This window comes from Silurus aristotelis (assembly GCF_946808225.1).
Source record: "Silurus aristotelis genome assembly, chromosome: 5".
In the NCBI taxonomy this organism is placed as follows: Eukaryota; Metazoa; Chordata; class Actinopteri; order Siluriformes; family Siluridae; genus Silurus; species Silurus aristotelis.
In genome coordinates, this window is record NC_139578.1 from 11,368,531 (window position 1) to 11,393,468 (window position 24,938).

The 24,938-nt window shown below is 37.1% G+C and overlaps 1 protein-coding gene across 7 annotated transcripts in view; it reads right to left on the reverse strand.

Annotated features, from left to right (window-relative positions):
• pde5ab (phosphodiesterase 5A, cGMP-specific, b) overlaps positions 1-24,938 on the reverse strand; it is a 39,082-nt gene that overhangs the window by 11,412 nt on the left and 2,732 nt on the right. Inside the window, exons 1-10 of one of the 7 annotated variants that reach the window (XM_083542164.1) lie at positions 18,315-18,440; positions 18,107-18,148; positions 10,361-10,967; positions 8,027-8,116; positions 7,864-7,935; positions 7,621-7,710; positions 7,368-7,505; positions 4,937-5,004; positions 1,719-1,836; positions 1,424-1,508 (exon numbers count right to left, since the gene is read on the reverse strand). In XM_083542164.1, the coding sequence (XP_083398290.1) occupies positions 1,424-1,508; positions 1,719-1,836; positions 4,937-5,004; positions 7,368-7,505; positions 7,621-7,710; positions 7,864-7,935; positions 8,027-8,116; positions 10,361-10,963 (1,264 nt within the window). In that variant the 5' untranslated portion in view covers positions 10,964-10,967; positions 18,107-18,148; positions 18,315-18,440. Of the gene's footprint in view, positions 1-1,423; positions 1,509-1,718; positions 1,837-4,936; positions 5,005-7,367; positions 7,506-7,620; positions 7,711-7,863; positions 7,936-8,026; positions 8,117-10,360; positions 10,968-12,334; positions 12,355-12,683; positions 13,038-15,698; positions 15,842-18,106; positions 18,225-18,314; positions 18,441-24,938 lie in introns of those variants that run through there. The other 6 variants (XM_083542160.1, XM_083542162.1, XM_083542158.1 and 3 more) reach the window with 6 other exon arrangements.

Sequence of the window (24,938 nt, forward strand, 5' to 3'; positions counted from 1 at the left end):
GTTGCAAGAGGTATCAGTTCACAAGTTTCTCTTTATGGCAAAGCCTTCAGGATAGAGAACTTCACAGACAATGTGTGTTCTTCTTGTTGACTTGAACAGAGAGAGAAAGAGAGGAGTTGCTCAGTGGATGACTGTTTATAGCTGCCACATTGGGATAAATGATAACTTGCAGATGTTCCTCAACATGATAAACATTACTATAAACATTTAAAAGCCACTGACCAATTGCTGTATTATAAGAGGAATAAAACACTTGTTTGGGGATGTGTTGGATGTGTTGAATCATTTTAAACTTTGGTGTGATAATGCAAAACCATGTCATGTTTTATTCCTTATATATGAAACAATGTATTTATCAATTGCTAGAATCTGACAAAAGTATATAATGTCGCATAAATCCCAGTCACAAACACACAAAATACACACACACACACACACACACACACACACACACACACACACACACACACACACACACACACACACACACACACACACACACACACACAGAGCAACATAGCAAACGAGGTAGACAAATCTTTTAATGGCTTGGCAGCCATGGAAATGGAATTTCCAAGGAAAAGGAAATGATTGCTAATGATGGCTATTAAAACCTATTCAGGACTTCACAAAAGGGGCTTTATTGCTCAGGACTGACCCTGAAGGGAAGTGGGTTTCATATGATGCACACAGCAATAGGTTGGTGTCTTTTAAGCTTGCTAATGATGTCACTTTGAAAAGCATGAGAAGACACTGTAGAGGTCTAAAGGTAAAAAATAACTTGAAAAGCTTGTCTGTTACAATTTTAGTAATTGAATTTGTTTGGGCTGTTTTTAAAAAGGCATATTGTATATAACTAGAGCTGAAACGATTCCATGGTAAACACGGAAGATGCTGCTGAATGAAAAGTTCTGCCAGGGACGAGGAGAAGTTTCAGGCCAAAGAAAACGACAGAAAGTTTCCAAAGTTTGGGATAATTTCAAACTAAAACGTAAAGAAAACGATGTACAATGCGTTTACCTTTTTTACATTTTTTTTTATAATTTATGTATTTGAATTTTGATCTAATTAAATACAGTAAACGGGTTTAGTTTTCACAGATATTTATGTATGCAGTTTCAGCAAAGAAAATATAATTTTTCCAAAAAGGAAACAAATTACCTGTTAATTTTAAGAGAACGTCATATTTTCTCGTATATATATATATATATATATATATATATTCAGTATTGCTCTTTAATGAAGAAAAAGTACTTCTTATCCAATTACTCGATTAACTAAAATAATCGATTGATGCAGCCCATATCATACACGACAATGCATAAATATGTTTGTGGTAAATAATAATCCTAGTATTCAGCTTGTGTTATATATTAAAGCTGTGTGGCAGAAAAGGAAACATGGTCACTAAAATCAGACTTACCTATAACTTTATCCTTCTTCCCATTCCTAATTGGTGTGCACAACAAACTCTTTACATGGTAGGTTGGGGAGTCAGGGTTGTCACTCTGGAAAGAGAGTGGTTCAGTAAGCAGTGTTCAGTAAGACGCAAGTTAAATTCTGCCATTAATTAAAGGAGAATTTTAAGAGAAACGATGAGTCTCTTAAGAGTTTCAAGAGAGCTATATAACTGTGGGAAAATTTGTGACCCTAGACTGGGATCCTTATCATCCTTTTATAAAACAGCTGCCAGAGGAATTTTTCTTGTGTTTACTCACAGTCCAAGGAAACCGCTGGTCAGACATCAGGTTTGTGACATCAGGAATGTTAAGTGGCTCCATGGTGTTCTTCACATACTGAGCATACATGTAGTTGATCTTACTTGCACCACTGTCTCTGTGTTGAAAAATATAGGCATTATGATTTCATTATAATTGCTGTCTTACACACTGTCTTGTGGAACATGACATCAGATAGAATATACACTTCTTGCCGAAACACACCCCAGGCTAATATTATGAAACCACCTTTTTTATTATAGTAAATCATTTTTGCTTAACACATAAGCAAAGTAGAAATCGTTTTTGTTTAATACATAAACATTATGGTTTTCATAAAGCATACCTAAAGCAAATTCAATTTGATGCTTTTAATGAATAGAATATTTCATTTTTCAGGTCAGTTAAAAAAAATTGAGATTCGCAAAATGTTCAAGAAAAAAAATAAATAAAAATCCCTTTTTTTAAAAAATCAGCAAATCTAAATCAAAATATGCTTACATTTGCACTTAAATTTGAGGTTTTATAGACCTTAATGAGCTAATTGTGTTAGCTAGATGCGTTTCCAGTCAGCTGTGCAAACAATATAAATTTGTGTATAAACAAAATGAGAAGGTTATAAAAAGAAAGCATACAGGTAGACCAAGGAAGATAATTAATAATCAGGATTAAAAACTCAATGCAATATGCTTTGGGGAAAAAAAAGCAAAACAAACTAAACAAATGTATGAAACGAAATGTATGACTCTGATAAAACGGCAAGAAACTGATTGAAATAGGATTAATATTACCTATTGATGGGGCCAAAAGAAAGTCAGTACTAACTACTAAACAAAAGAACACAAGGTTATATAAGTCTGGAAGGTTGGATGAAAGTGATATTCAGCAAAGAACCACAAATCTACACTAGTCAAGAGAATTACGATGGAACTATTCGCATTCGATCGAAATATATAAACATGAATGGAAAAAGTAAAGGACCAGGGAAAACACAAAATCTAGCTGGAAATCACTACCATAACATCATTGCACAGGTGTACACTGAAACTTTGGTCATTTTATTGGTGGAAGATTCTTCAGGAAAGGCATATCAACTAAATGATATGCTCAGCAACCAGTCTGGATCAAAATCCAATAGAAAATTTATGGTGGAAATAACTGGTCCATGACAAGGCTCCATCCTGCAACACTGATCTGCTGATCAGTTTGAATCAGCTCAATCTAGGGTATTTTTTTATTAGTGAAGAGAAAGAGGCACAATAAACTATTAATTGTGATTTATTTATTTTTTATTTTTTTTATTGTGATTTTTGGCAGATTTCTTTCTCTCTATCTTGAAAAAAAGTTATAAAAAAAACATGCCAGTGATTACAATCATTGAACTTGTTTGAGTTATGTTTTGAAAACTGTTCAGTTATTGAACAAAATGAATTTTGTCTCATATCTTTGTTTGTTTGCTTGGGGATATTTCTAAAATCCAAAGGAAATAGTGTATTTTACTCAAACAGCAATACTGATCTCCTAAGAAAGAATCACATTCTTGGAATTCCTGACAACAAACTAACATACACATATACGCCATAAAAGTACACAAGAAATGAAGATTTGATTAGAGAAAACAAAAGTATGATTAATGATGTAGTCAGGAGGTCGCTGCAGCCAAAAGCACGCAGCTGGGTAAAACGTGTTCTTGTTATGCCACTGGAATGTGTAATGGGAATGTTTTCCTGCAGCATTACAATCAGAGATACAGACAGTTCTCAAAATACCTCAAAAACTGTATTCAAACCAGGAGAATCTTCAAAGCACTTTAGATATTAAGAGAATATGCAACACAGGCACCATTTTTCACTAAAGGAAAGTAACTTAAAACAATCATTTGTTTCGTGTTTATACTAAGTGACTATGTGTTTGTTTTAGATGGTAGACACTGAGAAATGTCTGTCAAAATGGGCCTGAGGCTTTAATAAAGTGCTGGGGAAAAAAAAGCCATTAACGCGCATGGAACATGAACATGCTTCCATACTTTACTAAAAATCCTCAGTTTTCCAAAAGAAAGAAAATACTTCCACTTAGATAGTTTTGTTTAAATAGATTTGATTAAGCACCTGTCACAGGTGCTTAGAAACAACTCGCAAAATAATACCAGGCTAATACCGTTGAGTCATGAAATGTTTCTGCACAGAACATTTTCTCTAAAATAACTCAGTACCATGGTTAAAAGAAAACAGCAAAACAAAACAAATGTGTGTCCATGGTTTTTAAGTGGTCCTATATTTTAGGATGGGAAGAAATACAGATTATTTAAAACTATTTTACCCTATCAATATCTTATGAATGCGAGTGACGGATATACTAATTTCTTATTCACAATTTTAATATCTTAAAATATTTTCAATAAAGCAAAAAATACACTATACGGACAAATGTTTGTGGACACCATGATCATAAGATTTGGGCTTTTTGCACATTTTAACACCTCATTCCACATTTATTTCTCATGTACAGTAGGACTAGGAGTGCAATTAGCTTTCCAATTCATCCAAATGGTGTTCAATAAGATTGAGGTCAAATCTCAGGCCACTCAATATCTTCCACTCCAAATCGTGTAAACAATATCTGCATAAAGTTGGCGCAGGGGCAGTTTAAATCTGGGTCTGAACTGATTACACATACACCATCATAATCTTTTCAGAAAAAGCAGCCAGGAGGTGGAATGTTTGCAGTGATTATGATGGAATATTATTTACATATTTAACAAACTCTTGCGTACACTAAAAAGTTCTTCCATACACTTAACCTTAGATTTAAGGGAAAACTCAATTTCCTGCTTAGTGCTGAAGTACGAGCTAGTACATAAATATGCTAGCATAGCGGTGAAAACGGCATGCTTAAGAGAAGTGTGTGAAGTATTTTTTTAAATTTTTAACTCTGTAGCCTCCTGCTTTGATTGGGCATAAATTACAAGTGTGGGCTTAATTTGGTTTAAAGGTTATTATTACCTTCAGGTAAATATTTATTAACAAACATTTATTGAAAAATTATCCGGTCTACTGAATACATTTCTTTTAAATGCACAGACGTACAAAATCCTAAACGGTGTATAAAAAAAATATTAAATAAAGAAGTACTTTGTAATTTTATACCCACAACATACACATTGTTTTAAGCAGGAGTAAATACCTACTAAAAAGTACTCAATTGTTCGAACGTTTTACCTGTTAGAGAGGTCCACAGATCCAGCTAGCTCTTCGTACTCCATGTGAAACACACTGGAGAAAGCATTCTGTGAGGAATTGAGAAAAGACAGAATTCACTATTTGCTGTGGTGATCACGAAGGAAAGACAGTGCTCTCTGTGGCTTTTTTTTATTTTTTTTTTAATTATTATTAGGCTCTGTTTACTACCTGAGTAAATCTATCATAGATTATCATAGAAGCGGCCACATGGTTTAAAATTTCCCGCTTTCAACATTTAAATATCTGTATAACACGGCTGTGGCCAAATGGCTTTAATCAACCAGGCGTGTCAGAAGAACCTGTAATGACACTGCACAGTAAACCCGAGGAAAAATGTAATATACTATCTCACAGCTCTGCCAGAAGTTGAGTTTATTTTAGCATTCCTGGACACACGGTTACTACCTTATTGGGACTTGTCCTCAAATCTGAACTCGATTCTAAAATTCCAAATTTAAAGAGACCATGAAGACCGGATAAAACAAACCAGGGTGCCATCCTATTTCAATTTAAGAGGAAGTAACCTACGCTAAATCGTTTTTTACCGTCTTCATTTTAGCAAATGTTGACCTCTATTAATAGCACTTGCTATAACTCACTGTCCGATGAGAAGACCAAATGTAAGCTAGGCTTTCCTTTTCCAAACTGCACAATGGTACAGTACCATCAGCTTACAAAAACTCTGTGTCAAGATGACAAAGCGCAGAGCTCTTGCTGGGTTTGGGCACATCATCATCTGATTGGTAAGCGGGTTTCTTGCGAAAGCATAGCTTCCAACGCACATCTCTCTCAGCAAGTGGGTCGACACTGCAGGAGACCACCACAGAGGAAAACAGACCTCCCACGGTGGAAGGAAAATGTCAACTTTGATCAGATATCTCGGTAAATGTGGCCCTTAGCTTCGACTTGCATGATTTCATAAACATTAAGACATTTCCTTGTTAAAAAAAAACAAAAAAGAGGCATCATTTTAAAAGCACACTGTGGTACATAATATTTCCTTTGCATGGATAAGATAAATATCTGTATATCAATAAATCATGTTTTATCCACTGAATCTAGAAAATCTGGTTCTCCGTGAAGCCAAGCTCCCAGAAAGTTTGGCTTTAGATAGTGTCTCTAACCACAACTACAGCAGACATTACCTGCTTTAGTTCTGCTTAGGTTTTCACAACACAGACTACCAATACTCCTACAAAGTCTATATGTAGAATATAGAACTATTATAAGAGAAATATTTTTGAACATAACAACGACGTTGCTTTTAATTGTGCTATGCAGAGTAATATCCAGGATTTTGTTTCCTAATAATGAAGAGTATACACTATTTCGGGAGCAGCCGAAAGAACAAGAAGATAGTAACAGATTTTGACCATATTATCCAAATCACGCAATTAAAAAACTTTCTCTATAAATACATAACAGGCAAATTTCACAATGCTTTATATTACATGCGTAATTTACTGTATTCTGTATAGGGACTTCAAAGAAATAAAACCAAAAATTTCCTTTTTAACAGCTTCTGATGTAATAATGGCCATCACTCTGCTTATGTTTGGCAAATAGTATGCTTTAGTAATATTTTTCCTTATGTGATTTTGAATAGCTACGACTGTTTGCGTGTATGTGTGTGTGTTTTTTAGCACACGTTGTAATTGCTTTTTTGGCAATGTAGAATAAGGAAGCAATTCAGGCTGTTTTCTGCTTGTGGTTCTACTATAAATGAAAGCAGTGTTGCCTTCAGCCTGGCCTGCCACTTGCCCACTCAGCTCGACTCAACCCAATCACCCAGCACTAACTCTCATCATCAAACAGAACTGGACACTAGGTTTTTTTCGTGCCTTTTTTTCTCAACTGTGTGTTGTTATACTGCATAATTTCTTCATTAGATTACTTTTCCCAGAATATTGTGCTCATTCACTAGTAAGGTTGCCAGCAGATGTTTAATAATGCTAAATAATCTTTTACTAGATTGATGGGCATTTCGATTATAATAATAAATAGAAAAAGAACTTGATTGTGTGTACATGTATGAATGGCAAGGTTTAGTGCCCAAATTTAGTCTTGCGAGTCCGGCAAATTTAGTGTTTTCTCTTACTTAAATGCACCTATTATATCTGGCAATTGAACTCTGAGTGAATCGTGTGTAAATGATTACTTTCTGTAATTGTACTATAATTGTGAAACAGTCATTTTAGCAACCGTGAGTAGTATTTTCTATGCAGTTAAGCTATTTTTTTTTTTTTTTTTGTGTAAGGCTTGCAGAGGCCTGCCCAGTATTTAAAATCATGTTAGAATATTAAAATGTCACTGAACCACTTCATCTGTCTCCAATTCTCTAAAAAAATATAACATTGAAATGTCTTTCTGGCATGTTATTCGAAAGTAAAACATTATTTTTTGCACTTACCAGTGTTTCTGCATCCGAAATAAATATAGTGCATTCCTGAGCCTGCATGAAAGACAAAATAGTGGCTGCGATCTTCCTCAGCAGGACCTCCAAAGACTGTTGTTCTTCGAAAATTAGACTGGCCAGATCTAACAACACCTAAACCACAAGATGAATGGGATATGTAACAACATGTGCTGTAAAAGCTACATTTTTAAGAATAAGTCAGATGATGTATCAGTAGTATTTTATTTTATTTTTTTTTTTAAGGTACCCGATTCCTCCTGTTTTCAAGCTGTGACATCTCATAGAGTTGTGCATTGTGTAGAACAATCCCGGAGAAAGCCAAGTAGGAGGAAAAGTCCTGTATATGCATGACAAATATAACAAAAAATGTTTTGAAATGTTAAACGGCATCTCCATGGACAGGAATGGCTGCAGCCCAAATCTTTTAACATTTCCTTAAAAAAAAATAATTAAGCACCCTTCCGAACAAAAGATTTTTTTTTTTTTTTACCTTCTCATCTTGTTCTGTAAAGGTGCTGTTCTCTCCATACCTCTTATTGATTGCTTGTGCCACACCAACAACCTTTGGGAAAATGATTCACTATCTGAGCAATTTAAGCAGTAATCTTAAAAAACAAAAACTACAACGTTACTTTAGCTGGTTTGTAGCTCACCTCATCTCTGTGATTTTTTATGGGCATACACAGGATGCTCTGTGTCTTGTAGCCGGTGATTTGGTCCACCTCTGCATTAAACCGAGGATCCTAGAGATTAAAAAGTAGCTTTTAAACATATTGGGAACAACCAGAGATGCAAAATAACTATTAAAGAAACTATTTGGCTCAGCTGGTTTAAAATCATATATATATATATATATATATATATATATATATATATATATATATATATATATATACTGTATGTATGTAGAGCAACACTGTAATGCAGAAATTATAAACATCTATAGATGGATTTTAAACCAGCTGAGCCAAATAGTTACTAAAATAGTTCTTTTGCATCTCTGGTTGTTTCCAATATGTTCAAAAGCTACTTTTTATTATTTATTATTTATGTTGATTTCATGTCAATACAAAGCATAACTCTAAAGCAAAAGATTAGTGTACCAAGCCAGGCTGTCTCAGACAAACAACTCCCTAATTGACATATTAATAATAAAGGTACTCTTTCTCGCTTTCTCGCCGTCATATATGGCTTCGCTACAGACATTCTGTTGAGAGAGCCACAATTTATCCAAAATGCCTAAAAATACCAGCTATGACCTCATTTAAACTGTTGGCTAGCAACTGGCTTGCATAACTACCAATACATAAAATAAACAAGACAGAAAATGTTTATATCAATTCAAAGCGTGATATCTATAACACTATTATACACAGTGCACATTTGCTTTCAGACCCCAAAGCCAATGTGTTTGCAGTAATAATAACCACTGAATATATTTAAGATTTAAAGCCATTTATATTGCAATTATAGGCCATTTAAGGATCTCCTGGAATTTAATATAGATGTTTGGGAATAGAATATGGCTGAGTAGTAAGATATAGAGAGGCATTAGAGGGGTCAAAGGTGAACAGAGAGCAGGTGGCACTAGAACACAGATAGCAAGACAGACAGATAGTTGATGCACAACAAGGCTAACACCACAATGAGATATCAGCTCTCATCAGCAGATGATATCTTTAGGAGATATAATAAACCAAAATACAACATGGGAGTGGCCTGCTTTACCATCAGCACACTCATACAGAAATTACTGTACCCCCATCTTGTTTCAAGTATTTTAATTGTGGTGTTATTCAATGAAGGGATAAATGATTAAAATATCAGCGTATGTGTTCATTTGCCTCCGATTCCACATAACATCAATTTGCAATTCTCTTGTTGACATAAAAAAAAAAAGTAGCTTAAAAATGGACACAGTTACATGCATGCCCTACATATGTTTGTAAAAGCTGCTTGAAAATATACAAATAAAACCAAATGTCATGTATAAATATCATTGTTAAAATTTGTAAAAAGTCCGATATTCCAGCATTAATAAACATGTCATCTTCGTTGCGTTTTACAAAATGTCTCGCAAAAAATAACCTGAATAAAATTTTATATTTTTAAATTGCCAAATATATAAAACCATAGATACTATTGGTCATGTTGTACGACAAAAAAAAGAGTGAATTCTATATATATAATTTAAAATCAATTAAAAACAGTTTTCCACATTTCCACAACATACATATTGTGCTTCATAAATATATCAGCTAAGCAAACGCTCAATATAAGCATGGATAAATACATTCAATAAATATGCCACTATCGTTTACAATAAAATATTTGAGATGTGTATAAATAGCCGTGTGGAGAGTATTAAAATATTTGGACACCATGGTAAGCATCCTACAAAATCTAAATGGTTGATGTGAGAACTAGAAGACATGGCTAAATACCCTATAAAGAATGTTTTTATCTTTTCTGAGACCTCCAGTGCGGCTATGTTGTGAGAAATGGCAAAAATATCAAACACAGCAGCTCAGCATTTTTTACTTCTTTAATATTCTTTATATTTAGATATTTTGTCATGACACACTGTGTAATTATAAAATTGTGTTAATCTTGACTATTACTTGCATTTATTAGTTTGAACAATTTCTTAAAAAACAAAACTTTGTTTTTGGAATTGTTTTTGGAGTTGGTATTATTTTATAGATGAACCATAAGTTTCAAATTAACTTTTGAGAACCTTCGCTGAATATGACTCATTTGATCAATGTTAACCAAAATTAGAAATCAATCACAAAGACTTTTATCGAACAAGTAGCAAACTCTCATCCAATCAATATCGCAGTCGGTTAAGACTATCTGACGGAATAAGACACACACTGTGATCGTGATTAAATTACAATTAATTTAGTAAAAAAGGACTTTTCTTAACCCGCAAAAGGTGAGAGTAAAAAAAAACAAAAAAACATAGACAAATGCTGTGGTCTTACCTCATAAGCGTTCTTTATGTTCAGCGGCTGGCCTGTGGCTGCCACATGTCCCACAATGCCTTTGTTCCATTCCAGGCGAATGCCACTGTTGGAAGATTCCTCAAGTGTGGAGCCTTCAGCAACATCAAACAGCCGACTGACTAAGAACTTTCGGTTGCAGCTGTCTTCACACACCAGGAACAGTGAGTAGCGGTCAGCTGCGATTAGCTCGTGTGTGTGTAAAAAGATGCGGTGGCACAGCGCTGTCAGATCTAAGTGGCTGGACACATCACGCACAAGCTCAAGAAGACGGGCACAACGATCCCCACCTGTCCGCTCCAGCTTGTGAGAAGGAGTTGGCGGTGGCATGGGCACCCGTTCTGTGTCACCGAGGAAGGTCAGCGAGCCCTCTGCGTCCTTCACCACAATCGGCCTTAGTGGCCGATCGAACTCTGAAGCAGAGATCTTGCGTGTGGGTGTAGAAGGAACCGGACTGGGCGATGGGGTCTCTGTGGAGCCTGAAGCGGTCAGGGAACTTGCTTCCAGAAGAGTTTTCGAGCCGTCTGTATGTGTCTTAGACGGCTGGATGGAATGCACACGCTCAGCAAACCAAGCGTTGACCATTTCCCTGAAAAAAACCAAAAACATTTCATAAGGATGACAGTGAGTTCCTTAAAGTTTTAGACTTTGTGTGTCTATTTACCCACTTCTTTATACTATAATACATTTTAAGGAATGGCACACTGAAATAGTGTAATCGGTTCTAAAGCGTTATAAAGATCGCCCATTATGTCCGAAGGAGAGCGTCCTGAAAACGTGAACAGCATGAGTTCATGTGAAACCAGTATTTGGCAGAACAGATTTGCCATTTGCCACTACTACATGCACAATTACGTAATGAATTTTGCTGTGTTCTGATAAATTGAGGAGAACCTGAAGCGATTAGTTTGTTCTGTTTCTCACAGAGTAACACCCTTATGTTCAAAGTCCAAAGTCTCTTTGCTTTCATATAAAAGTGAATGGAGCCTTGACTTCTGCAAGTCAACTGGAAAACCCCCGTGGCTATAAAACTCAATGCTGTAAATCTGCTGGCAGTTAATCTTCTAATTCTAAATAAAACGAGCTTGCAGCAAGCTACAAATGACAGTACGAGTAAGTTATCTAAAGATAAAGAGAGATGAGAACGAGAAAAAGAACTTTAGTGAAATCTCCATGGACTCCGAAGTGTCCTCAGTCTGTAGAGCAAAATCAATAGCACTCACTTAGAAGAGCATCACTCGTCCCCTCCATGCATAAAACATGTTGATTCACTGAGGCTGGACTGACCATGCACTCATTCCTGCGTTTGCGTCTCACCATTTGATATCCAGTAAAGCAAAAACCAGTAGCCTATACATGAAAAAAAGAGTATGCCATATGGGCAAAACTGTTTATTCAGTCAGAAAGGATGGTGAAATGAGCTGAGGTCATTCGGACCATTCGCTAGAGCGCACGAGCGGAAGAAGCATGCAAAAGAGAGTTGTGAGAGTTGTGCGTTTACATATATTTGTGTTCACAACAAAGGGGAAAACATTGCAGTGTCCAAGTGCTCAATTCTGTAAATGAAACTACAGCATAATTTTATGAAAAGGAAAAAAATCACACACAGGACATAAGCGAACATCAGATGCGGTCATATTTATTTTTACCGCGAGATAAAAACAACTTTGCCAACCGTAATACTACACAATAAACCATAACCACAACCCGTGCATGAAAACATGCAGTGCTGGGGTGCTTTTTTTTTGTACGAACCTCAACATATGATTGTGGACAGTGATGTAATTTAATAATAAGTTAGTGCACATATTTTCTAGCATTGGTATGTATCTTTTCACCTAAGTGCATATAGTTCTATATACTGTATACTATGTTGACATTTCCAGAAGGTCTAAAGATACATATTAAAGCTCAGGAATAAAAAAGATGACCACAGCCATAAGTGCACTTTGGTACCCTTTTCTCCTGACAGTTAGGACTTGTAAAGCCAGCAGGGGAATAATTAAGGATTTTTGTAGCAGTGTGTTTGTAGGTGTTGTCTAAAACAAACTGTTACACACACACACACACACACACACACACACACACACACACACACACACTTGTCCAAGATGAGTTCTGAGTTTATCATGTTAATAACCGTGGTGTAAAAAAACACTGCAAATTATATAAGTATAAAAAGTTCACAAACAAAAACCCTGACATTTCACAGCTTAGTTTTATTTGTATTTTTTGGAGAGGGGGTGGGGAGGGGGGGGGGGGGGTTGTCGTTTGAAGACACACACCCCGGAGCTGCTTCACTCACCGGTTCGCTTTTCGCACGAAGTACGAATGAGCGAAGTCCTGGTTGTCGTCGAGCCAAGCCTCCATCCTTTCGCTTTCGGGAGAAAAATCCTCCATGATTTTGTTCTAATTAAATCGAATCAGCCACTAACAGATAGCATGGACGCGATCTTTCCGCCTCAGCGACTCCAGCATGAAAAAACAACGGGTCTGAAGCGAACAGCGCGGCTCAAACACGCCCGCAGGACGACCGCCGGCACTTGACGACATCGGCCGCCTCCTAAACACGAGGAGACTGACCTCTACACGCACGCGCCTCCCTCCATATCAATCTCTCTCTCTCTCTCTCTCTCTCTCTCTCTCTCTCTCTCTCTCTCTCACACACACACACACACACACACACACACACACACACACACACGTGTGTATATATATATATATATATATATATATATATATATATATATATATATATATATATATATATATAAAATTGTCCTTTCCTTATGAGTACCTCCTTAATCTCCTCAAAAGGAAACGTCTCCAGGTACGCACCAGCTACAAGCCCAAAGCTGCCTATACTTGTAGGGACATTTGTTCCCCCCTCCAGCTTATTACATCCCCATTTACTGTATTAAAAGCATTAACATCATTTCGAAATGATCTTTTAAAATACCTCACAATTAATACAATTCTAACAGTCGGCTACAATGGACTGCAAATTCTGTATTTAATTACCCAACACTGACTGAAAATCAAGTCAAGTCAAGTCAAGAGGCTTTTATTGTCATTTCTACTATACACAGTGGTACACAGTACACAGTAAAAACAAGACAACGTTCCTCCGAGATCCTGGTGCTACACTAAACAACAACATAAAGCTACAACACAACACAAGCTACATAAAGTGCATCGAGTGCAACCTAGTGCAAACAGTGCAGACAAAAAACAGTAGAGACAGGCAACACAAGACAAGACACAATACCAAGATAGCACCGACCAGTAAACCTACTGTATACTTGGTTATACAGTACTGTGAACTGTAAAAACTATACCCGGGAGTGAATATAAGAACATGACAGCATGTAAACAGTGTAGTATTAATAACAAAGTTGAAGGTGCAAAAAAGCATGTAAACAATATAATAGTCATGTGTGAAGATGTGAAGATGTGAAGATTCATACATTTATACACAGAATCGATCACAATTTACCATCACAATATAGATTTCTATATAATGGGTTGCTATCCCCAATGAATGCAATGTAGTACAGTTACAAATGGTATATGTTGAATATGATGAATACTTGATCAAGCTGATATTTTAAAACGTTTCATTCATTTTTTTATTATACCTCTGCTCTTGGTACAATATTGGTAATGGGTTGCCTGCTAAACTGATATTTTTTTAGTAACTTCAGTTTCAGTCATCAGTTAGTCAGTGATTTAGGCACCAGCCATTTTCCTAAAGTATTATTCAAGTCTAAAATTGTTCTTAATACTTATTATATAAATAGGTATGAAATAAAAAATGAGGAACCATATCAAAGATATTTGCAGTGTGTTCAATAGAACTATGCTGCCTACCCTGCCTGTCTACAGTGGTGTAACCTTACAAGCAGATGGTGTCGTCTTTTCTCCAGAGGGAAGGAGGCAAACTTTGGAGACATATGTGCACTCTTGGGCATAAATGTGATTCCATGTATACTTGATTGGAGTGAGATAATTGTGTCCCGTTGGGAATATAGGGAACATCTAGGTAACATGAGTTGATTGGTGGATTATTGTTCATTGAGGTGTGTAAACTTTTAAATGCAAGGATGCATAACACACAACAGGTTCATTTGCTGACTACTGACTATGCGAGAAACCGGTTAGGACATGTTTTGGGTTTGCCTCCCTCCCTTTCTCTCTTTATTCTCTCTCTTATTCTTTCTCCTCCCCATCTGCTACCTCTATCAGTCTCCTTTCTCACCACCAGAGCCGATGGCCACAACATCCAGGCAACATCCGTCTAAGGTGTCACTTGATACATTTGCATGCATACAGTTGTAAGCACACAAAAGTCATTGTTCTGCAGTGGAACACAGTCCAGATACAGTCACTCAAGCTAAACTTTTCTGCTTTGCCTTTAAGGCACAAATCAAACAACGCTCTATTCTGTTGTATAATTTCCTGTGGACTACATTAAACATTTCAACACGTTATTGTAAACCCTGTCTTGAGGCATAGAAGATAACAGCAAAGAAGAAGTCCCTATACATGGAAAAAATCTTTTGCACTTAGTGTGCAGCTATGAGCATTAATTCATTAGGTCATTTTACTGCAGCAACTATTTACATACCGATTAGGCTGAAAGGAAGATTAAAGGTACATGTATAATGGGTTTACATGCAGTAAATGCACTGTAAAAAGTGAATATAGTCATAGATATTCCATAAGATAACACAGCACTCTGTTTCTAAAATAGATGTCTTTTCCAAACCAGATGCATAAGTTTACTTATTAGCATTTGAATGACTTGGAACGATCTATGATCCAGTACGCACTCATGCAGACACTGTTGAGAAGTTTCTCAAGCACACACTAGCTGCTCTTACACCCTGGTCAGGCAGGCCCTCTGCCCTCTAGGCGTTTTTCGAAAATAATCCTTCAATAAACATGCAGGGCCACAATGGGCTTTCAGTACCATTGTTTAATTATTATTTCAAAGTACACAATGAATTCCCATGCAATTGGAATATAATAATCTGATCTTTACAGTTTGGTTGTCATTAAAAGCGTACCGGTGTAGATTAATTTATTGCTAGAGACTCAAAGCACTTTTGTACGTCGCTCTGGCTAAGGGTGTCTGGTAAATGCCGCAAATGTAAATGTAAATGTAAACACCCCAAACCCCCCCCCCCCCCCATTGTTTGTAAGCATATAAATAACTGTGCAGTTATCGTACACTACTTACAATGTATGGACTGTTAACTGTTCTGAAACAAGGCATGCATAAATCACAACATCAAGCATACTTTTCAGACACAGTTACCTCCAGCAGGCACCTCATTCTCCGTAGCATCATGTCTCCTTGGAAACGATCACAGGAGTCACAAGCTGCGCTTTCTAAAGGAAAAATATTATACAGAAGGCAGTATTCTGAGCAAGCAGTTTGCCAGTGAGGTTGATATGCTGTGGATTTTTGGAGGTAGAGAAGTAAAGAGAGAGGTTGGGGATGGTGTGGGAGGGGGTAACAAACACTTCGACGCTCTCACCCTTTCTCTCTTTGCTCTAACTGTCTTTCTTTTTCTCTCAGAACTTGAGAAAGCACAGAGCCATCCCTGCTGAGTTTCAGAAGGTCCAGCTTGAAATAAACACAAATTTAGACCCGGGGTTGGGGGTGGGGGCGATGGTGTTCGACTTGTTGGGAATATACGGAGCTCCTGTATTCACATTTCTGTCCAGCGAGGAACGACCAATAAGTCTCACCCTGTTTAGAAGGGCCTTTGTAGTACCATCATAGAAGTGGATCAAGTGCAAGGATGTTTATTTTCAAATGCTTTAGAATAGGAAGGGTTGGAAGGTAGTGACTGTTCTATTGAAAGGAATAACAGAATCTTTTGGTACCAGCTTTTATCTTTCACCTGATGGCTAAGCCCAAACAGCCCATCTACCCTTCAGGGTTGGAAATGTATTGGCACTATGTCAAAATCTAATTAAATGTAAAGTGGAACTACAGAGCTTATTTGCAGGTAAGTCAATAAGTATAGGAATGAAGCACAATTACTCTATTTCTTGATCGCTAAATGGTTCTTCAGCTGCTCCACTTGAGAACCCTTAAGGTCGAATGTAGAAAGGTTTATTATTATATATTTTCCCTCTGGAAATTCTTTAAATTTGATATAGAATTCTACAACAGAGTGTTTAACATTACCAAAAAGTGAAGTTAATAAAGAAAGAACCTGTAATAATTTCAAGGAACAATTTTTTTTTTAGACTCTACATGTGTATGTGAGTGCGTCCATGTACAAAGGTGGGCTTTGTATACTCTTAGGGACTTTTACTTTGTCATCTCCAAGGGTGATACATAACAAACACACTGCTGCTTTTTTTTTGCTTGACAGGAAAAGCTCTGATGCAAAATTGATTGGAATACATTTGCATCGCCGATTAGGACTTAAAAAGCGCAATGCAAATGATCAGTGAGCAAATGAGCTTTGATGTGATCATGGGGTGGTGGGGATCTGCATTTCTCTGCACACCTGCAGCCAAAAAATGAAAAACACTACATTTTCTTTAATGTCCTCACAGTTTTTGCTCTGTGTCCTTTCCTGCATAAATTTAGTGCAGGCCGTTATTGCAAGGACATATTTAGATCTGATTGCTGTATGCATGACGGAATATTTTATAAGGAATCTGTTATACACAATAATTTAATACAAACATTATACATTAGTGTTACACAGTTAGTTTAATACAAAAAAACTTGCAAAAATGTGGCTCATTCAGTGTCTTTAATTTTTGAAGTACACTGAAATTGCTAGAATTTACAGTGTTTGTATTTAAAATGCATCTGTAGTCTCAGGTATGATTTTTTTGTGCATGTTTAAAAGGAAATTAGATGTTACTGTAGGTTTTCCAGTCATCTTTCAAAGCTGTTCTGGAAACTTTGACTGCCATGTTTGACATGTATTTTTAGGTAATTCCTGTCAGCCCAGTTTATTTTTGGTCATTTGCATAATGTTTCACTTTCCTACACGAAACTAAAAGCATTCTTTGTAGATGTAATAAAATAAACACCTGACAATTTTGCATAAATAGAAACTTTGCCCTTCACATTTACTATTTTTCAAATGAGACATACGCAGAAAAAAAATTTAAATAAATACTGAGCAAACTGATCTGCATTATTATTGAAAAGAGTCACTAGTGATATCGATGACATTTTCAGGTTTAAAAGATGAACATAATGCACACAGGTTTTTTTGTAACTAGTAGACTAATTTAAAATGTCTAAGAGTCCCCTTTCCAGTAGTATGTGAAAAATTAATGACTAAACATTTTAATTGATAATTTATGTTAAAAATCTGTTTATTTATTCAAACCTCTTATAAGATGACTGTGCATACACAAGTATATTGTTGCTATGATGTAAAAGATTGTGTTACTGGGGAATAGTTGAATTAATTCACGCCACTGTTTACCTTTGGGCTAATCTTGGAAACCAGGACAGTGCCGTTGTTGTGGGTTGCTACAACTATGGTGAAAGTTTGTAATCTGCTAATTATGAGCACTTGCTGATATAAATAAACTGACCTGCAGCTGAATAAACACTGATGCCTATATAGTCAGCAACATAGTTTGTGTTTGCTTGTTAGCAGACCACTAAGATTATGTTTGACATAACTTTGATAGCATTTCATTAACAATACCTGTAGTAAAAAATATTTTGTTATTTACCTCCCAGTGACGTCGCTGCCACATGTTGACGGATTTTGTAGGCTGTAAAACATTAATAAAGTAGTCCTGAGCAGAGGTAAAACACATAAGCTGTTGCAAAGTACAGAAATATATTTCTGTGGTTACATAACCAAAGCTACATAGTCATAAGTTACAGGCACGCATTCATTGCGTGCATCACAGATGTTATCTATGACAATGGACTTACTGTTTCTCAAATCTAGCACAATGCACAATCCATCTAATCCGTCTTTTATTAAAGATGCTTGCCAGCCTCTGCGTGACCCCCTCCCCAGGATTTATATCCGCATTCACAAATATAATAAGAAATGTAATTCAGGATAAACAGCTTCATGATCATAATTGAAGTCCGTCTGGAACTCGTCTCTCAGCCAAAGGTAATAACTGCAGCTATTTTCAGTTCCTCAGCTGACTGGGTGTATTGCTAGTTACCTGAGGTTGAACTCCATTTTTTTTCATCCACTGAACACAAAATGGCAGATCAATTATGCTTTATGTATTTATGGTTCCCATTACTGATCCGACTTTGAGTTAATGTGCATTCACGAGGTATTTTAAAATGCAATTTCAGCCAGAAGCCTTTTTTATTCACCACTTATCCCCTAAGATAATTGGCTGATTTTAGAAGTCAGGCAGAACATTTGATTTTAGTCAAAATGAGTATTGATAGCAACCCAGAAGTTTTATTTTGGCAATAATACACATATGTCAGAGTAATGTGAACAAAACTAACACATGTCATAATCTGGAGGGTGGACAAAAACTCATGTCAGTCAGCTCAACCAGAGTCATTTGTGTACGGCTGTAATTCAGATCAAAATGTTGGCATTCACTCAAAGCTCATCTGGACTTTTGTGAAAACACACAATATAAATATGCTTTATTAATGATGAATGGACACTAAATAAAAAAATTACTATTCATATGTTGCAAGCCCCTTTCTAATATTATATTTGTAAAATTATGTCATTCATTTAGAAAAATAGCAAAACAGACATGACCCGAATTATTACCCAACCTTATATATGTACATACAGTATGTACTTGATAAAAGTGTTGTTTTATAGTAGGTGTTCCTAGTGGTACACTTTAGATGTACTCAAAGTGGTAGCTCAGTGGTAAAAGGCAGTAGAAATTTGGATCGGAAGGTCATAAGCTGCTGGTCCCATAAGCAAGGCCTTTTACCATCAATAGATCAATTAATAGTCAGTCTATAATAATATAGCTACTGAGAGTACAGTATATGCACAATGTATTGTATTGTATTTACAGTATGTTGTATGACTGTTATGTATGTACTGAACATTCCAAAGGAGAGAAAACTGCAAAATATTAGGCTTTTAATGGTTTTTACAAATTATTGGTCCGAAAATGAGAAAAAAATGAGGAATTGAACAAATACTGTATCTCTACCTGTACTAATCTCTTCCTGCTCGATCAATCCTGGTTTCATTTATGATCGATGAAGATAAAAAAAAAATTAAAAATTTACACCCAGAAATGTGTACAATTTCTGATTGTTTATTTCACAAACATTTTAATAAATATCTTTATTTTACCTTTGCATACAATAGGACTGTTTAAATGAATTTTCTTATTTCTATCTTTTCCTGAATCAGTTCATTCTAACAAAAGCAAACAAGCAAATGGAGGCACAGCAAATTTCAGGTATAATTAATTTTTGCTTATATTCTAACGAATTAATTCTTGTTAAGACCATTGAAGGTTTAATATATTCTATGTTGGGCTTAGCTCTATTTTTGCCCAGAAGTGTATAAGCCTATGTCATTTGACCTCACACATTACCTTATTCCATTTAACATTTGATTAAATTAACAGCTAACAGGTTTAATTAAGATTTGTATTAGCCATATTACAGGATGTATCTACTTACACAATCCACCCTAAGTTCAATATCTTTAAAAACATTTCTTCCACCCACTGATTTCGCTTATTTATTCCAGATTTTCAAGCTAAATTTGAGCAAAATTATAGGCCTGTCAGAGGAACACCCTAACAAGTCCCCATCACAAATACTAATTAGCTATTTGCAGAACTTTGCATAAGTATTCCCCCCTGTTGCTTTGAAACCCCCAAATTATTTCTGATGCTTTCACTTGCCACCAAAAGTCACAGAAATAGTTAAATGGAGTCCACCTGCATGCAATTAAAGTGCCACATAGGCTTAATATAAAAATACATGTTTCTGGCCTTAGAATGTGTCAAAGATATTCCTTAAAAAAATAAAAACATCGCAAAGAGCGTGAAAAAATTTTTTGGCCGAAAAAAATCAATGAAATGCTATGCCACAAGATTTTGAGATATTTATGTGTAAAGCACAATCAAGTCCACCATTAAAAACTGAACAAATATGATACAACAACGTCTTTGCCTAGTGAACTGCTTACAAATCAGTAACTGGGTAAGAAAGACATTAGACAGAGAAGCATCCAAGAGGCCAAAGGTAATGCTGATGGCCCTAATGAGACAAGCTGTTCAACCATAGTAATAAAGGTCTGCAATGTTGTGCTACAAAGTTGAATTACAAATCACATTAGGAGTTTGTGAAAACAAAATTCAGAGACTAATCAGAGATAAGCAAAAACAGTTATTTTGTCTAACAAGATCAAAATTTAATCATTTAGCCTTTGCACAATACATTATGTTTGTCAGGAACCCAACACAGCGCAACCCTCTGAGAACACAATTAGCATAACAGAAACTAGTCAGAGTAGAAATGGGTGAAGCCAAATAAAAGTATCACACAATAAATCTTATTTTACTTTACAAGAGCCTTGAGGCTTGAGAAAAGTGGTAGCTTAGTGGTTAAGATACTGAACTTCTGATCAGATCAACTCCCAGCACCACCAAGCAGTTATTGCTGGGGCCTTGAACAAAACCCTTAATCCTCAACTGCTCAGTTGCATAAGTGAGATAATTTTAAGTCCCTCTGGATAAGCGTGTCTGGTAAATGAAATAAATGAGGCTGCTGTTAATGCTCACCTTCCAACAACCCTCTAACATACTGCCACTAGTGTGGCTCAAAAGCAAGAATTTTCTCACAGAACTTTTGCCAGTAGAAATATGAAGATCCAGATGTGTAAAGTTGTGGCAGTAGTGGATGATGGCTCATAGGAAAGAAGACATGTAATTATTTAATTATTTATGCAGCAGTCGTATTTATTCATGCTATCCAGTTATTCATGGCATCAGTGTTAGTATGGAGATATAGGACCTATTAGCCCAGCAGGGGGTCATCCCTTTCTTTAACTATCAACATGCTCACAGGCAGTTTATCACAGTCACAATTTTCTACACACAAAAACTCGACAGTGATCTAAATAATCTTCTAAAATACCGGTGAAAGAATCATTTCAATAATTCAATTTACAGTTTGCAGATGCATTTCATCTGCAAACTGTAAATTGAATTATTGGAATGATAGTACATTGTACTGTGTGAAGGAGTTTTGAACAAACAATGTGCTGCTAAAAAAAATATTTTGCACATGCAATATTTATTGTCCGAATAAAAGTTTAAAAGAATCAAAGTAAGTCAAATGTAATTCTACAACACTACAAAATGTAAAACTAAGTAGTTGCAGTTTTTCTCAGTTGCTTTGAAACATTTGTCGAATTCTTTGGAGCATTTGTACATTCTCAAAACTATTTGTACAAACAGCACAATACATTGGATTTCTTGCAAAAGCCTGTACTTTTCACAAAATCCAAAATTATTTCTTCTTTCAAAAGTCATTGTTCACAACTAAAATCATCAAATTGTCGTGTTGTCAGTATAATGGCGCGTTTCAGTTTCAGTATTTCCTGATATAAACTATGGTTTGGATTACAATGATTGAAAATGCATTTCTGAATTTCCTTTGTATGGCATCTATGAATCTCAGCAGCACAAATTCATTTATTTGATTGTATATTTGATTTATATTGATTGCAAGAGACCGGACAGGATTCACACTTTTACTGTACTGTACAAGTGTTCATTTGTTTCTTAGATGTTCATCGATTTTCAGAATATATAATTCTTTGTTTTGCTCTGTCTGTATACACTCTATTTGAAGGTTCACAATATTCACCTTTGACCAGTTTTAGAGAACTAGTTGATTGTTGGTTGATCTGATGCGTACACTCTCCTTCATTAGTGACATTCAAGTTCCCTTTCAGGAACTCAAGCTGTGTCGGAACGCTTTGGGAATGCGACTGCGTTGTCCATGCTCTGAATAATGAGTCTAATCAGTCAAAATGTAAGGCAGACTGTCACTGGTGGGGTGACGTCACGACCAGGGAGCGTAGGGCCATGTAGTTTTGAATTTTGTTTTCTGTCAGTAATAAAAACCTTCATTTAAAAACTGCATTCTGTTCACTCGTGTTATCTTTTACTAATATTCAAATAATTTTGATGATCTGAAACATTAAAGTGTGACAAACATGCAAAAAAATAAGTAATCAGCAAACACTTTTTCACACCACTGTAACTCCAATTCCATTATATGCTATAGTTATGCATTTTCATTTAATTTCACAAGATACCATTATATCAAATTGTCAGAGATCCACCTGCCATGCCCCTCTCGTTGCTGTCATGCTGCCTCGTTCTGCCGCTCTCTGCATTAAGGGGTCTCTCGTTACTGATTCCCCATATAAGCCTCCATTCCCATCTCACTTGTGTCGGACCTACTTTATGGCTATGGTGACCGACCTAACCCGAGACTGCCAGCATTCGCCGCTGGTTCCATGGATTACTCATGTGCCGTGGATTATATTCCTTTCCTGTGGATTGTATCTGTTCCGAGGATTATACCGGCTTTACAGACTCAACCCACGTTACAGTTCGTACGTCAGCGTCTCTGACACTGTGTTGTGCTCTGTTTACCTCCATAAACATGATAGAGCTACTCCCGCTTCCGATTCGTGGTCCGTACCCTGACAGAAGGTCCAACCAGTACCGAAAGAGGAATCGCCCTGCCACTAGGGTTCGGCAGCCAAACTCCGCTTCGGGTTTTACCCAGAAGCTCGCTGCCGCTCCTCACGAATCATCCTCGCTGGTGCCGGATCAGACAAGCACGGCTGCGCCACACCCCTCCAAGAGCATGATGGAATTCCTGGCTCGCTTCTCTGGCAAGATGACCTAGTGGGGCGGATTCCAATGGAGCGTCGGAAAGTACGTGGAGAGAATTTTTTTCCAATTTCCCACAGAACAAGCCAAAATCGCGTTCTGCATTTCCCTCCTGTCTGGAGACGCTCTTTCTACCATACCAGTCATACCGTTGCCTGGCCGCGAAAGGGACGTCGTACCGCTGCCTATCTCGTATCCCCAGAAGCCGACGTCTCGCCTCCAAGATCCCCAGAAGGAGACGCCTCGCCCCGAGCTCCTCTGAAGGCAATGTCTCGCCTCCAAGTTCCCCAGAAGGCAAAATCTCGCCTCCAAACTCCTTAAAAGGTGACGTCTTGCCTCCTAGTCATGCCTCCAAGTTCCCCTGAAAATGGAGTGACGCCTTCAAGTGCCTCGGAAGGCGACGTCACATCTCCAAATGCCTCTGAAGATGACATCACATCTCTAAGTTCCTTTGATGGCGACGTCTCGCCTCCTGGTATCTCTGACGCCGATGTCTCGCCTCCAGGTCCCTCTGACAGTGACGTCTTGCCTCCAGGTCTCTCTGACGGCAATGCCTCGCCTCCAGGTCCTTCTGACAATGACATCTCGCCTTTAAGTTCCTCTGGAGATGACGAAGCACTCCCAATTTCCTTCCAGGGTGCAGCTGCACCTCAAGGTCCCCCTAGGGCGCCGTCGTGCTTTGAAACTTCCCTGGAGACTACATCACACTCTCAAGACCCTCTGAAAGCACAGTCAAGCTTCAAGTCCCCTCCGACGATGCTGGTGCAATCCAGGATCCCTCAAAAGCCATCATGGCGGACCTAGGTCCCTCCGAGAACGACAACATGTCCCAAGACTCCGCAGAAAGCACCGTCTGGCTTCAAGATTCTGCTGTAAGGGTCCTTATGCTCCAAGGCTCCTCTAGAAATGCTAAGGGCGACAACGTGATTAGAGATTCCTCCTAGAATAATGTAACACCTCAAACACCTGCAGAGGGCACTACAGTACCTCGGACATGCCTCTGAACTATGCTGTGGCCATCGCACGGCCTCTGAACCCCACCGTGGGCATCGCTCGGCCTCTGGACTCCGCCGTGGGCATTGCTCGGCCCCCAAATTTCTGCAGAGACCGTCACTCCGCCACTGATCTCCACCAAGGTTCCGGACCTCCATATATTTTGATCAACATGACATAAACAACTGATAATGTAGGAAACAGCAAACAATTGTACACAATCGATTAAATGAATGTGCAAAAGCATTCACAATTTGATCAAAGCAACAAGAAATGTTCTTATGATGAGCACAAATGACTAAATGATGGGCATACAGGAGGTTGAACAGGTAATTTTGAGAATTTCATTTCTGATCTGAGAAACGCTCAATAGCAACTGAGATAAACTGTAATACTTATACGCAGGCACTGCAAATCAAGTCTGCTAGCTAAAAATATGTTCAAATGCAACACAATAGTCTGAAAACAAACGCTGCAACCAAATCATATAAAGAGTGCAAAATATATTTAACACATTTAAACACATATAGAATACAGTATATTCCATACATTAGATATAAAGAATACACTCCCTATTCCCATGTGGATGACGGATACAAGTGCTCCGGCTGCATTAGTACATATGTATTGTTTAAAGGTAACTTAAAATTGTTAATTTCTTAATTACACCACTGAAAAGTCTGAA